The 14,944-nt window shown below is 39.8% G+C and overlaps 1 protein-coding gene across 1 annotated transcript in view; it reads left to right on the forward strand.

Annotated features, from left to right (window-relative positions):
* The first annotated feature begins 2,360 nt into the window (after positions 1-2,360).
* The window catches only part of LOC142140674 (polyunsaturated fatty acid lipoxygenase ALOX15B-like), a 67,378-nt gene continuing 54,794 nt past the window's right edge, over positions 2,361-14,944 (forward strand). The window contains exon 1 of the mRNA XM_075198444.1: positions 2,361-2,517. Coding sequence (XP_075054545.1) covers positions 2,380-2,517 — 138 coding nt within the window. The 5' untranslated portion in view covers positions 2,361-2,379. The remainder of the gene's footprint in view (positions 2,518-14,944) is intronic.

A 14,944-nucleotide genomic window follows, 5' to 3' on the forward strand; every position in this document is an offset into this window, starting at 1 on the left:
CAGATGTCATTCCTTTTCCAGTATTCTTTCATTTATCCGCCGATCAATGCGGATTGTCAAACACATAAAGGATTCCAGAAAATCAGGAGCTGGATATTGCATCAGTATGTCCTTTATTAGTTCAGAGAGACCCAAACGAAACTGACTGCAGAGAGCCGGATTATTCCAATCACAAGCTGAGGCCCATCTGCAAAATTCAGTACAGTATTCTTCCGCAGAACGACGTCCCTGTTTCAAAGATCTAAGTGTAGACTCTGCAGTAGCGACTTTGTCAGGATTGTCATACAGGAGACCCAAGGCTTAAAAAATGGAATCTACAGATAACAATTCCGGACTGTCAGGGCACAATCCAAATGCCCAGGTTTGTGGATCTCCTTGCAACAGGGAAATAACAATACCCACTCGCTGCTGTTCCGAACCAGAAGACCGAGGACATAGCTTGAAATATAAGTTACAACTTTCTCTAAAGTGAAAATATTATTGGTTGCCAGAAAATCTAACTGGAAGATGACGCTTGGGTTCTTGAATCTCAACTTCCTGAGGAGGGGTAGTCCCGGAGACTTGCTCATTAACAGACAATCTGGCTGAAATATTTTGAAACCTTAGATATAGAGCTTGCAATTGAATAGCCAGCACTGGTGCTGGGGATTGAGGAGTAGTATCCATGGGAGTAAATCCCAAGTATGCGGGCCGGTAATAAGGCCACGAGTCACCCTATGAGTTAAGTTATCAAAACCTGGTGTTGATGAGAGCTTCACCTTTATGGCGACAGGGATTCAGGATGCACTTGGACCAGAATATACGGAGTTGCAATAGGATGTAGTACCAAACTCCACCAGTATAACAGTTTGGCAGTGTAGAGTAGAGAATGGAGCTGGGGAGCAACACAGAGCAAGGGAAGGTGCCGGGGCAAGATCAAGCTGTCAATCTGGATGGTGAAACACTGCTGACACAGGTGCGTCTGATGGAGCAGATCGTGGGCACAATGATCCTGCGGCTGGGTGGTGGTCTCACAGATAATAGGCAGAGTCAAACAACAGGCAAAGGATCCAGGCAGTGATATACGTAGTCGGGGTCAAAAGCAAAAGCTGTAACCAAGCAGTGATCAGGGGTGGTCAGGTCACAGGCTGGGGTCACAACCCGGTATCAGACAGGAGCAGAATATTCTCAGGAACAAGCGCACAGAGACACCACTGTGTGAAGGCTGTAACCAGCAATGGCTCAGTGAAACTAACAGCTATTTAAAGCAGTAGTAGCCAATCAGGGCAGGTGTCAGATTGAGCTGCAGGTGAGAGGAGATCATGTGATCACATCCAGGCTGACAACAACACTGCAGCAGCCAAAATGAAACAGCAGTTACCTCTTGTTCCTAAGAGGCCCAATCAATCTTACCCATTATATGGCCCAGCTTTATCTTATGCTTAAACCTGTGCCATGCACAATAAAATCACACCACCGCTGCAGCTGGGCCAGGAAGATGGATCAATCAAAAATCAATTTAACTAGACCTCCAAAAGGATCAAACTAATGGTCTGCGGGCGACTTACACCCTCTCTTCCCTAGGAAAAACCATGTCCTCATATCAAAGTACTGTAGCTGAACATTACTGAACATGGAGATGGGGAAATTTAATTTTGTGAAGTCTTCAGAATCACCTTGGTTTTGAAACTAACCCTTTTCCATTTTCAGAAACTAAAGTGAATCAAAAAATTTAATTCTGTTATTAATTTCTATGATAATAGCCTTTAATTAATTTCATTTATGACTCTAGCTAACCCTAAATAAGGTTTTGGGGTACACAATATACATGGCAAAGTACATCAGGAGGTGCATTAATCAGAGATTTTAACATGCAACAAGTGGTAATACAAGCATTAATGCAAGCGTAAAGACAAACGTTAATGCAAGTGTTAAAGCAAGTATTAATACAAGACGCTGCCAAGAATTCTGCAAATGGATGATTGACAGACTCTGATAAACTTACAGCTATAACTTCTCCTGCAGACTTCAGCCAGACAATACAGATATTTCTAAAATTCCTCAGACGTAGCTGTAACATAATAGGCAAATCTCTCCCTAAATGCTGCAATCACTCTGCTGGTTACAGTATAATAAACAGCATTATATGTTTGTTATGTTCCTAGACAATTTCAGATATTGTGTTAATATTTCACAATGTATAGCAATGAAATACAAGGGGCTACAGAGACACAGAAATATTTAATTATACTTGCAGCATTCTTTGCTAATTTAAACACGTACATTATAATTACAGACTGTGTTGTTCGATTGAGCCAAGTTACACCCAGCAAAGTGCACCTGATATTTATATAGTGCTTTCTTGTGCTTCTGATCGGACAAGACTGAATCACTGTAGACATGAAACTCTACAAACTTAAAATAGCAACCGGGACTGACCTGTGTGCTGGGACTATTGATATAATCTCCGTTGTTCTTGTGGGGGTCGATAGAGAAAGTGCTAAACATCAACTGTCCCGTCTGTGGATACCTGGAACAGTAAGTGTCTTCACATTGTAAGATTATAATAACATTTTATGGCTGGTGTTGTATGGTTGGAAGTAGTAGATGTTTATACAGTAAGGACGTGCCAAGTTCAGTGCACGCAGCCGCATCCAACTCAAGATTTGGACATCTCTCAGGTACGTGTTTTTCAGGCATATCACTTGCACCAGCTACAGGTCAGGTGTAAGATCTGATTACTAGTGATGACGGCTGTGTATGCAGCTAGAACATGTGTTTGTAATCAGGAGCAACTGTAACAATGTATTTTATGTACAGCAGACATTGATAACATCCTGATAAATGGGGGTGGGGGAATTATTATTTTTTTGTCATTAATGACTATATTATTACATTAAATGAATACTTTTTTTTCTGTGCGTTCTGCTGGGACTTCATATTCCACATATGTATAGGACGTACCCTGCAGTGTGTTGTCTGTTAGAGCAGAGCGGACCTAGACCCGTATTCAACAACAGATGTATCTTCAGATCTGCTGTTAGTTGATTACTGGGACCTCCTATGCCACCCTGTCTGTGTGTTGCTGGGGACCGGCTGGGCTGGCCTTGCCGCCGTCACCTTTCTTTCTCCCAAATGCGCCCTCTAACTGCAGGAGGGGTTGTTTTGCTGCTGCCACCACTAGGCTCCTTAGCGGCACCTAGAACTGTGTCCTTCTGGGTAACTCTCGCTGCTAGGGTACCCCCTCGCTGGCACATCTGGGCTGGCACACCTGATCTCTGCCCTTCAGATCAGGGTTGCTGTGGATGGTTCCCCCTGGCCTAACACACTGACCAGTGCATACAAGACCGTTATCACTAGTACCCAGGACTTAGACTAGCCCTGTAGTCCTGTAAATACAAGCTTTAATACAAGTGTTAATACAAGTATTAATGTAAGCGTAAATACAAGTGTTAATATAACCGCTAATGCAAGTGTATATATTAGCGTTAATACAATGGTTAATATAAGCGTTAGTGCAAGTGTTAATAAAAGTGTTAATATAAGAGTTGATACAAGTGTTAATACAAGTATTAATGCAAACATTAATGTAAGCGTAAATACAAGTGTTAATATAACCGTTAATGCAAGCGCTAATGCAAATGTATATATTAGCATTAATGCAAGTGTTAATACAAGCTTTAATGAAAATGTTAATACAAGCATCAATACAAGTATTAATACAAGCGTAGATACAAGCGTTAATGCATGTGTTAATATAAGCTGTTGCTGGATCACGTAGAAATAATTTACTATAGAAATGTATTTCAATTAGTGGCGCAGGCACCAATTTATATAATTGCAAATGTATAGATTTTTGATACTGTGTAATTTTTCTGTATCAGCAATGTGACTGATTTCTGATACAATGGGCAAACGTTGGAGGAAATTTGATTTGTAACTTCTGAGACAGTATGTCACGATTTGGTTTTGTAACGTTTCTAGGGGAGATTCTCACTAAGGCTAATTAGACCTCTTTCATGTGAAGTGACCAACACTAGTTTAGCCTGAAAACACTGCAGGCGGGCGCTACCTTTCTTTCCTGAGTGGCCTTTTCTCCTAGAACCTGTCTGAACAATGTAAACAGCACGTGATGTGGGAAATCACAGATTAGTGTACATTTTGTGAAGTATAAATTGCATTTGAAGTCTAAGTTTAAAGAACATCTCACATCCTGATGTTAATCTTTGAATTAAATATTTTAGATTTCTTGGGGGCTGGTTGGAAAAGCCAGGCTGTGTCCAAAACTGTATAAAAATGAGCACTGCTTGACCATGAATCATTATACCATCTGTACCTTTCTGGTTATCAATAGTATCTGAAACTAGTGTATGTAACGGTCCTTTTTAGGACTTTCTGAGCTAATAAACATCACTGCTTAAGGAACTTGCCTTGACACCTACTTACCTGCTGTAATTCCTTTGACCACAGATTAGACCAATCTAATCTGTTATCCGGCTGTTCTGAGGTTGGACACAGCGTCTAGTACCAACACTTTGCCAGCTACCTGCAGCTCTGGACAGTGTGTTAGGCCGGGGGAACCATCCACAGCAATCCTGATCTAAAGGCAAGAAATCAGGTGTACCAGCCAGATGCCCAGCAAGGGGGTACCTTAGCAGCGAGAGTTGCCCAGAAGGACGCAGTTCTAGGTGCCGCTAAGGAGCCTAGTGGTGACAGCAGCAAAAGCCCCTCCTACTGCGGTTAGAGGGCACATTTAGGAGAAAGAAAGGGAGTGGTGGTGAGGCAAGCCAAGCCGATCCCCAGCAACACAACAGACAGGGTGGCATAGGCGGTCCATCCTGTCACATAAGCATTAATACAAGCTGTAACAAAATTAGTTTGAAAACACCTTAACCAGCCTGTCCCTCGTTTCTCCCAAAATGTGGATAATAACAAGTACTTTTTATAGCCCTTGCTTTTGTTCCCCAGCTCAACAGAGTACAACTGCTGTGTCCAATTACATGTGGGTAAGGGAACATTGTATCTCATTGTAAATATGTATATTGTTAATATTGCAGTGAAGCTGTTATTCATTGGCCCCTCTGCTATCCTTTGTTTCGTATACCAGTTGGAGTACCACAAGGCTCAGTCCTAGGTCCTCTGCTGTTCTCTATCTGCACCACTTCTCTTGGAAAACTAATAAGCTCCTTCGGATTTCCTCTCCTGATCTCTCATCATCTGTTTTGTCTTGTGTTACTGACTGTCTTTCTGCCATTTCGTCTTGGATGTCTTCTCACCAACTCAAACTCAATCTTTCAAAAACAGAATTAATAATAATTCCACCCACCAACAGAAGCTTCCTGCCTGACATTTATATTTCTGTTGACAACATTACCATAAACCCCACCCGCAAACTCCCTGCCTAGGTGTAATCCCTGACTCACAACTATCCTTTGTTCACCACATTAACTCTATATTTACATCATACTGCATACATCTAAAAAAAAAATCCAGAATACGTACAAATCTCACACAAGACATTGCAAAAACTTTAATTCATGCACTCATCATCTCCGGCATCGTCTATTGCAATTCCCTCCTTACTGGTCTTCACAGGAAACTAGACTCCAGCCCCTACAATCTATTTTAAATGCAGCGGCTAGATTGATTTTCCTTGCTAATCATTCTTCCTCTGTTGAACCACTCTGTCAGTCTCTACATTGGTTACCTGTTTATTACCGAATCCAATATAAAATTATTCTACTAACATACAAGACCTTCAACAAAATTGCACCGACATATATCTGCTCAGTTGTTTCAAATATCTCCTGACTCGACACCTTCATTCTGCACAAGATCTGCGTCTCTCTTCCACTCTCATCACATCCTCTCATTCCCGGTTACAGGACTTTTGTCGTGCTGCACTTATCTTGTACAATTCACTCCCTTGCACAATAAAACTTTCCTCTAGTCTTCAAACCTTCAAGAGTTCTCTGAAAACCCACCTCTTCAGAAAAGCTTAAATTATTCCTCAACCACCCTCTTAATCTCCCTTGGTTACCCTATTACCACCCTCTACACAACTAACACAAGACAACAGCCCTTTGACCAACATAGTTGTGTGACTGAACACAGAGCCCACTAAATAATTTTTAACCTTTGCATTCTAGCTGGACAAATATGTTAAATTATGTTACAGCGTTACCGTCAATTGTGCAAGATACTGCAGATGTACTAAAGAAACTTGAAGATATTGCAACAAACACAGAGACCTTGTTGGTAACATGTGATGTGGAGTCGCGCCACACCAGTATTCCACATGATACTGGTGTGGAGGCAGTTGAATACTAATTATACTAATACTAATTAAAGACTAATTACGATAATGAGATGAATCATTTTATTGTGGAACTATTAAACTTTGTTCTGAGAAACAATTATTTCATATTCAATAATCAATTTTATATGCAACTAAGAGGCACAGCGATGGGCACAACTTGTGCCCCGACATACGCAAACCTTTATTTGGGTTGGTGGGAAGATCTTTGGGTCTTCAACGATAAAAATGTCAAGTTTACGAAATGTATGTATGTGGTTGTGGATCCGCTATATAGATGACATTCTCATATTGTGGGATGGGCCCACAGCATTATTGGAAGAATCTATTTATCTCTTAAACAGAAACACGTTTAATCTCAAATTAACTTATGAGTCGAGCAAAAATTCAATACATTTCTTGGATTTATCCATTTTAATAAAAAAATAGAAACTGATCTGTATCGTAAGGATGCAGCAACGAACAGTCTTCTCCATAGTCAAAGTTTTAATTTACAATACACAATCAAAGCTCTACCAAAAGGTGAGTTTCTTAGAGCATGCATAAACTGTTCAGATGACGTTACCTTTGAAAAAAGAGCTGAAGAACTAACACATAGATTAATGGAAAGAGGCTATAGCCGTACACTCAGCATATAAAACAGCCAAATACAAAAATAGAAGTACTCTCTTTTACTCACGGAAAACTTGAGAGCTTTAACCTCCGTAGCAAGACATTTCTTGAAACAACATGATGCCAATCCGATAGGAGTGAATATCTTTGGAATTATGAGAACAAATTTAGGAAATCCAGGTGGCAATCTCTTTCAGAAGATGTTAAAGGATAAAAGTAGATATATCTTTCTCCTGGACGCATTGTACCCTATAGGTCTAAATGAAAACATCAATTATACAGCATTTTTATAAACTAAATATATGTAGCCTCTTAGGCCATTTAATTTGAATCCCAATTTTCCTTCAAATACCTAGAGAGTAACAGAAATAGAAATAAAAATAGAATCATGAAGTATGTGTTATCAATATTTTCATAAAAAATAAAAAACAAAAAATATATAAAAAAATAAAAAAAAAATTAAAAACAGAAATTAAATTAACATGCATCTCCATATATTCAATATTGGATCACTTCACCTGTAACATTAAGAATCTGTGAATTTTTTTAAAAAAATTTAATTTTCAAGGTTTGTACATCAACAATTGTTCTCCTTTACCAAAAAAGATGTATACAGTACAGCTCTATCTTTAGCATGTGTATATATTATGTATACATTAGACCCTTGGTTCCCAAAGTGTGTGCTCCCAGGGGTGCCACGGCACTGTCACAGGGGTGCCATGGCCAGGAGGAGAAGAAAAAAAACTTACCAATCCGGTGGCGCCCGGGACCCAGAATCCTCCTCCCTACTCGCTGAATGTCGGGCGTGACATCATCATGCCCGACATTCAGTGACAAGCGGCAGGAACGAGGATGCTGGGTCCCAGGCACCGCCGAATTGGTAAGACAGAAGAAATAGAAGAAAGATGGTCAAGTATGGTAACGGAGGGGAATGGTAATAGGAAACAGCAATGGAGGGGAAAAAGAATGAAGGAAGGGGCAGAGCAAGGATGCAGAGGGGGCAGAGGGAGGATGCAGAAGGGGCAGAGGGAGAATAGGGGGCAGAGGGAGTGGATGCAGAGGGCACAGAGTGTGTGTATGAAGGGGGCACAGAGTGTGTGTATGAAGGGGGCACAGAGTATGTGAATGCAGGGAGCACAGAGTGTGTGGATGCCGGGGCACAGAGTGTGTGGATGCAGGGGGCACAGAGTGTGTGGATGAAGGGGGCACAGAGTGTGTGGATGAAGGGGGCACAGAGTGTGTTTATGAAGGGGGCACAGAGTGTGTGGATGCAAGGGCACAGAGTGTGTGGATGCAGGGGCACAGAGTGTGTGGATGAAGGGAGCACAGAGTGTGTGGATGAAGGGAGCACAGAGTGTGTGGATGAAGGGAGCACAGAGTGTGTGGATGAAGGGAGCACAGAGTGTGTGGATGAAGGGTGCACAAAGTGTGTGGATGAAGGGTGCACAAAGTGTATTTATGAAGGGGGCACAGAGTGTGTTTATGAAGGGGGCACAGAGTGTGTGGATGCAGAGGGGCACAGAGTGTGTGGATGCAGAGGGGCACTGAGTGTGTGGATGCAGGGGGCACAGAGTGTGTTTATGAAGGGGGCACAGAGTGTGTGGATGCAGGGGCACAGAGTGTGTGGATGAAGGGAGCACAGAGTGTGTGGATGAAGGGAGCACAGAGTGTGTGGATGAAGGGAGCACAGAGTGTGTGGATGAAGGGTGCACAAAGTGTATTTATGAAGGGGGCACAGAGTGTGTTTATGAAGGGGGCACAGAGTGTGTTTATGAAGGGGGCACAGAGTGTGTGGATGCAGAGGGGCACAGAGTGTGTGGATGCAGAGGGGCACTGAGTGTGTGGATGCAGGGGGCACAGAGTGTGTTTATGAAGGGGGCACAGAGTGTGTGGATGCAGGGGCACAGAGTGTGTGGATGCAGGGGCACAGAGTGTGTGGATGAAGGGAGCACAGAGTGTGTGGATGAAGGGAGCACAGAGTGTGTGGATGAAGGGAGCACAGAGTGTGTGGATGAAGGGTGCACAAAGTGTATTTATGAAGGGGGCACAGAGTGTGTTTATGAAGGGGGCACAGAGTGTGTTTATGAAGGGGGCACAGAGTGTGTGGATGCAGGGGGCACAGCGTGTGTTTATGAAGGGGGCACAGAGTGTGTGGATGCAGGGGGCACAGAGTGTGTGGATGCAGGGGGCACAGAGTGTGTGGATGAAGGGGCCATAGAGTGTGTGGAGATGAAGGAGGGCACAGAGTATGTGGAGATGAAGGAGGGCACAGTGTGAGTTAGCTGTAAATTATCCTATGACAGAAATATAATTGAAAAAAATATATAAACATTTTGGAGGGGTTCCTTGAAAAAATTATGGAGACTCTAAGGGAGCCGCGAACTGAAAAAGTTTGGGAACCACTGCATTAGACACTACTTTATTTCGAGTCACATTTTATTTTTCTATATATTCCTCCAGTGGTTTTGTCAATGTACTTACTGTTAATCACTTGTAAATATGTATTTTATTTTCACTTTTCACACATTGTCATTGTGACATCCTCTCACATTTATGTTTTGTTCACTTTATTTTATTAGGTTTCTCCCATTTTTTTCTCTCTCCTTTTTTCACCCACTTTGTGTATATTTATGTCACTTTCTAATGGAATAAACACACACCATCATGTCGAAAAGACAATAACATTTTTATTAGTATAGAGGAAGTTATTACAACATCTTTACATTTACCATTATCTCACATCACTTTTTGACAGTTGATGAACTATTAGGAGTATTTTTCATTTTGGGACCTCCTGTCACAAATTTCAGATATATATTTAATTATACACATGCACATAACATGCTAAGATATTGCAAATACATAAAAATATTTTGTCACAATATATTCATCCTGAAATTTATTTATTAATTTCCAAGATAATTTATTAAATGTCGCATCAGATATATGATATCAAACCGAATTCATTTTGAAATTCTATTGTTTTCTCTTTCTGCTGTCAATTTGACCCTTGACAGAATAATACAGAAATGTCCATATATATGAGACATAAGAGATATTGGTTATAGTATTTGAAACGTGTATACAATACTTACCTATGGAATACATTGTGTTAAATTTCATGAATTTCTTTTATATGTCCCCTACGGTCGTTGATCTGGGATCTTTATGAAAAATATCAAGTGATATCTTTTAACAGTGGAAGTCTGCGTTAATTACATAGAAATTTCAACCCATTGGGTGTAATCCATGTCAATCACATCTAATAGTATTCATTGGTGGACAGACATTTAAATAATCAGCCCGAATAACACACGGGTTGCCTCCAAGTAGAAGCAATTAGCGAAACGTACATCAGGTTTTAGAAGGAGTCTGTGTGCCAAGTTCGCTAGGGAGTTTCTCTCATACTAAGCTGCAGTAAAATCATTATACCTGGAGGTTACTTAACCAAGCTATTTATTTTATATAAACTGTGAGGACAGATTATATTTGGATATATTTTGATACTAATAAAAACTATATTTCGAAAATTCACAATGAAAATGCTTAATAGCCTTCCCGCATGAATATCCGCTCTAGTCTAGTTTATAACATCAGGAGACATTATAGAATTTGATTGCATATTAGCCTTTGAGGAATCTTCATGTGCAGCGTTTGTGATAATCTTTAGAATGCTGCAGCTTTATCAGGATTGATAAATCGTATGTCTGTGCGCGTAGTTGAGAGTCATTTTAAAACTGCTACACACATTAAAACATTTAAACATCTATGATCAACGCTGCTCATACTGGATCATTATATCTCTAGACTAACAAATAATGGGATATTCCAGCAGGAACTATATGTGACGATCCCGTATGCACTTTAACTATACTAATACACTCAAATTATAAATGTTATAAGGGCAAAAAATTACGAGACTCATGTTTGTATACGAAAGTCAATAGAAACTCGGGATCTCCATCCGTATTAGCTAACCAAGGATAACTAGGTCACCAAATGATGATTGAGAACTGTATGTTCTATGAATAACAATCGGATAACAGTTATAAATATTTATGGGGACAAGAGCCGGGTGGTAACTGGAGAAGTATTAACAAATCAACAACAAGGTATCTGCATGTCTGTGCGTTTAATTTGAGAGTCAGCTTTGGAATTTGCTACATATAATATTTAGACATCTATGACTGATGTTGCCCATATTAGATTATAATATATTTAGATTACTAAATGACGGGACAACATAGCATGAATTATATGTGATGATCCCGTATGCACTTCAATCATATCAATACACCCAGACTATAAGGGTCATAAGGGCAAAAACTATAAGATCTATATCCACATACTATGTCTACATATCTACATACGAAAGATAACAGTAACCTGGGATTATTATTATTATCATTTATTTGTTAGGCACTACAAGGTTTCCACAGCGCCGAACATAATACAAACAGGAGAACATACAGGATGACATAGTACAGAGCAATAAACACAAAGTACCAATACTTCAGAACTCCGGGCAGACATATGGGCGAAGATGGAGCAGAAGAGTAGGTAGGGAGACAGGAGGGGAGAGGGGCCCTGCTCATACGAGCTCACATCCTAAGGGAGGGTGGACAAACAGGCACAAGAGGGAGCCATCAAAGTAAGGGAGAGAAAGGCGGGGCTGGTGGAGAGAGGGGAGAACGAGAGAAGGAGGTTAGCGAAGGAGCAACAAGGTAAGTGTTAAGTGGATGGTTTGTATGCTTTGAGGAACAGGTGAGTTTTAAGTGCCCGTTTGAAGGAGCACAGACTGGGTGAGAGACGGATGGAGCGAGGGAGGTCGTTCCAGTGGAGGGGAGCAGCTCGGGAGAAGTCTTGGATTCTGGAGTGGGAAGAGGTGATCAGAGTGGAGGAGAGGCGACGGTCATTGGCCGAGCGCAGGGAGCGGGCAGGGGTGTGAATGGTGAGAAGGTTAGAGATATAGAGGGCAGTAGACTGGGAGAGAGCTTTGTAAGTGGTGGTGAGAAGTTTGAAAAGGATCCTGTAGGGGAAGGGGAGCCAGTGTAAGGCAAGACAGAGAGGGGAGACGGAGATGGGAGGTGGGATCTTCATTCATATTATCTAATCGGTGATGTCTATGTAATCTCCAGGATAGACTGCGTATAATACAAAATGATGACTGAGAACTATATGTTACGTAAATAATAATTGGACAATAGTTAGAAATATTTATGTGGATATTGAAAAAGCACTAACAACTAACAATAAATAACAATCATTGGTCCCTCTACATTATTGGTCCCTCTACATGTGCAAGTGATAATCACTGAGTAAATCTCTGGTCCTCGAATCTCTATGTCATGTCACGTATGACTCAAGACTACTATTCATATCATCTATTTAGAAATGCTTGCGCAAATTTTGGGATGGGTTCCGCCCATTACAAAGTGATGGTTGAGAACCATGTACTTTATGAATAGTAATTTATTGACAGTTAAGAACTATAAACGTGGATGAGAGTTGAAACACAGCCGAAAAATATGAATTATAATTATTAGGCTGTCACAAATGCTGAATGTATGGTTCCTTCTGGGACCTCCCCGGCGCTCACAGTACTTGATTAAAATTCTAAATACAATGTATATTATAGGTGATCCTGCAGCTTGAACCACGGTTCACCAGACCGTTTTAAAACCAGAAATATACAAAAGTGTCAAGCGCTGGATAAACCTATAATTATGGTATTACTTGTTCCCTTAAGGTGGGATAGAATAAGTCAATGATACAAATGTAATACAAATTTATTCCTATATAACATATAACATATAATATAAAATCACATAACTGTGAAAGATATCACTAAATAGAGACATACATGGCTCGGCTAGATTCGCCAAATCCTATTTTTTCATTTATCATGCATATAAATAAGCACGAATACAACCAATCCTTAGGCTATTGCACAATAGAACCGGTTCCTATGCTATTTGTACAATGTCAACGATGGTAAGTACAATGTATATACTTGGGGATATCACTCCATAGGGTATACAGTGAGAGTATTAGAGAAACAAAATAGAAATCCAGAAAGCGAATACATGCATGATTTGTATAAGGAAAAAATATATAGATATATGTGTGAATCAAAAATAGGGATATATCATGAAAATCCTTTTGCATGGATCTTACTTCCGTTATCAATTAGGAGACCAAAAAGCAAGGCCAAATATTCCGATAATGGACACTTTGGGAATTGGACCCTAGATATAAGAAGCCACTTTAGGGGGGGGGGTGTTATTCATTCTGAGAATTGATGGCTGGAAGCTGCAGGGGGGCTGGTTTTTAGATTACAGTGGAATATATCGGCAGATCCATGGGTCATCAAGTCAGGACAGGTGACTGTAACTCCTTATGCTAGTGGTGTAAGGGACAGATAATGTGGTGAACCTGCCTGGCATTTATTTACTGTTTGTATATAATATTGTAGTGATTGTTTTTATTACAATAAATATATTGTTTTTCTTTCTAACTGCATTTGCCAGAGTGACTATATGAACCTAATAAGGTACTGGGGTAGGCTTCCCTGGCATAGTAAGGCGCCCCTGGGTGGCCAGAAAGTGTGAAGTGGATAGAATTGGGCCAGAAAACCCGGTACCTTCACACAAGCGTTAATATAAGTGTTATTGCAAGTGTAAATACAAGCGTTAATGCAAGTGTTAGTACAAGCGTTAATAGAAGTGTTAAAACAAGTGTTACTACAGGATACTGTCTTCAAAAAAAGGGGGGAAAGATGGGGGAAGGGATAAGGAAAATGTGTATAAAGGGCACTCCTTTACTAAACGTAATAGAATAAGTTACAGTTAAGATTTATATCTTTATTACATGAATTCAATTAGCGAAATATTAAAAACACTTGGTGAATGAATATACTGACCAATAACACTGGGTGAACATTCTGTTAAGAAGTAGTAATACTACTGTGCTGTCTCACTATATTTATACTAACATAAATTAAATTGCAATACATGCAATGTAATATACTGTTTAGTTTGTACATGCAAATTACGGTATATAGGGATGACCAGTAGGCCATTTAAAAGGAGGATCCTTGAACATGTTGGTAACATTAGGAATGCAGGCAAGGATAAGACCAACATGAGGCCATTATCCACAGTAGCTAGACACTTCTACAAATTTCATAATAGTGATCCGAGATTCTTGACAGTTTTCGCTATGGAACAGGTTAATCTAGGTCTCAGAGGAGGAGACATACATACAGAGCTCCTCAAACATGAGACTAAGAAAATATTTCTCATGGGGAGTCTAATCCCCCACGGCCTTAATGACAATAGTAATTACATGGTCTTTACCTAATTGACCTATATAAATTTAACCTAACAATGTAAACGATATGTTACAGGTATTTCAACCTATATAAAAGTCTCTTACCATTATACAAAATTGACAAAAATATTTATAGGGGCTTTACCTAACTGATTACTCAGTATACAATAAATCGGTAATAACACACGACTGAGATAGTAACCGATTTCTAAGCATACAATACTATAACTTCACATATATTATTAGACAACAAGTTCAGATATGAATATATTAAGGGCTAACAACTTAAACCCTAGTTGATCCTATTGTATATAGGTGAATGGCCATTTTTTGTTATTTAATGCGGTAACACAATGTAGGCTCCTAGTAGGGCTAGTCCCAGAGGAGGAGTGGAAAGGGTATAGCATCAAAAAGATCAGAGTTTTGAGGTACTTACAATAATAGAATAATAGGTTAAATATAGGGAGATTAAGGATTATTTTCACTATGTTACAACATACTAGTCACAAATATTTCGAGTGTTGATAACCATGGTTTATTATTTTTTTTATAATAGACATAGTGGTTATTATTACTAGCCTATGTAGCTATTTGGCTAGATCTGAATTTTCACTTTTTGTTTTGTTTTTCTTTTGGTTATTGTTGGTTTAGGATTTATCACTTTTATAGAATAAATATCTTTTATATTTTCACTTTTATATGGTA

The sequence above is a fragment of the Mixophyes fleayi genome, chromosome 2 (assembly GCF_038048845.1).
Source record: "Mixophyes fleayi isolate aMixFle1 chromosome 2, aMixFle1.hap1, whole genome shotgun sequence".
Classification (NCBI taxonomy): Eukaryota; Metazoa; Chordata; class Amphibia; order Anura; family Limnodynastidae; genus Mixophyes; species Mixophyes fleayi.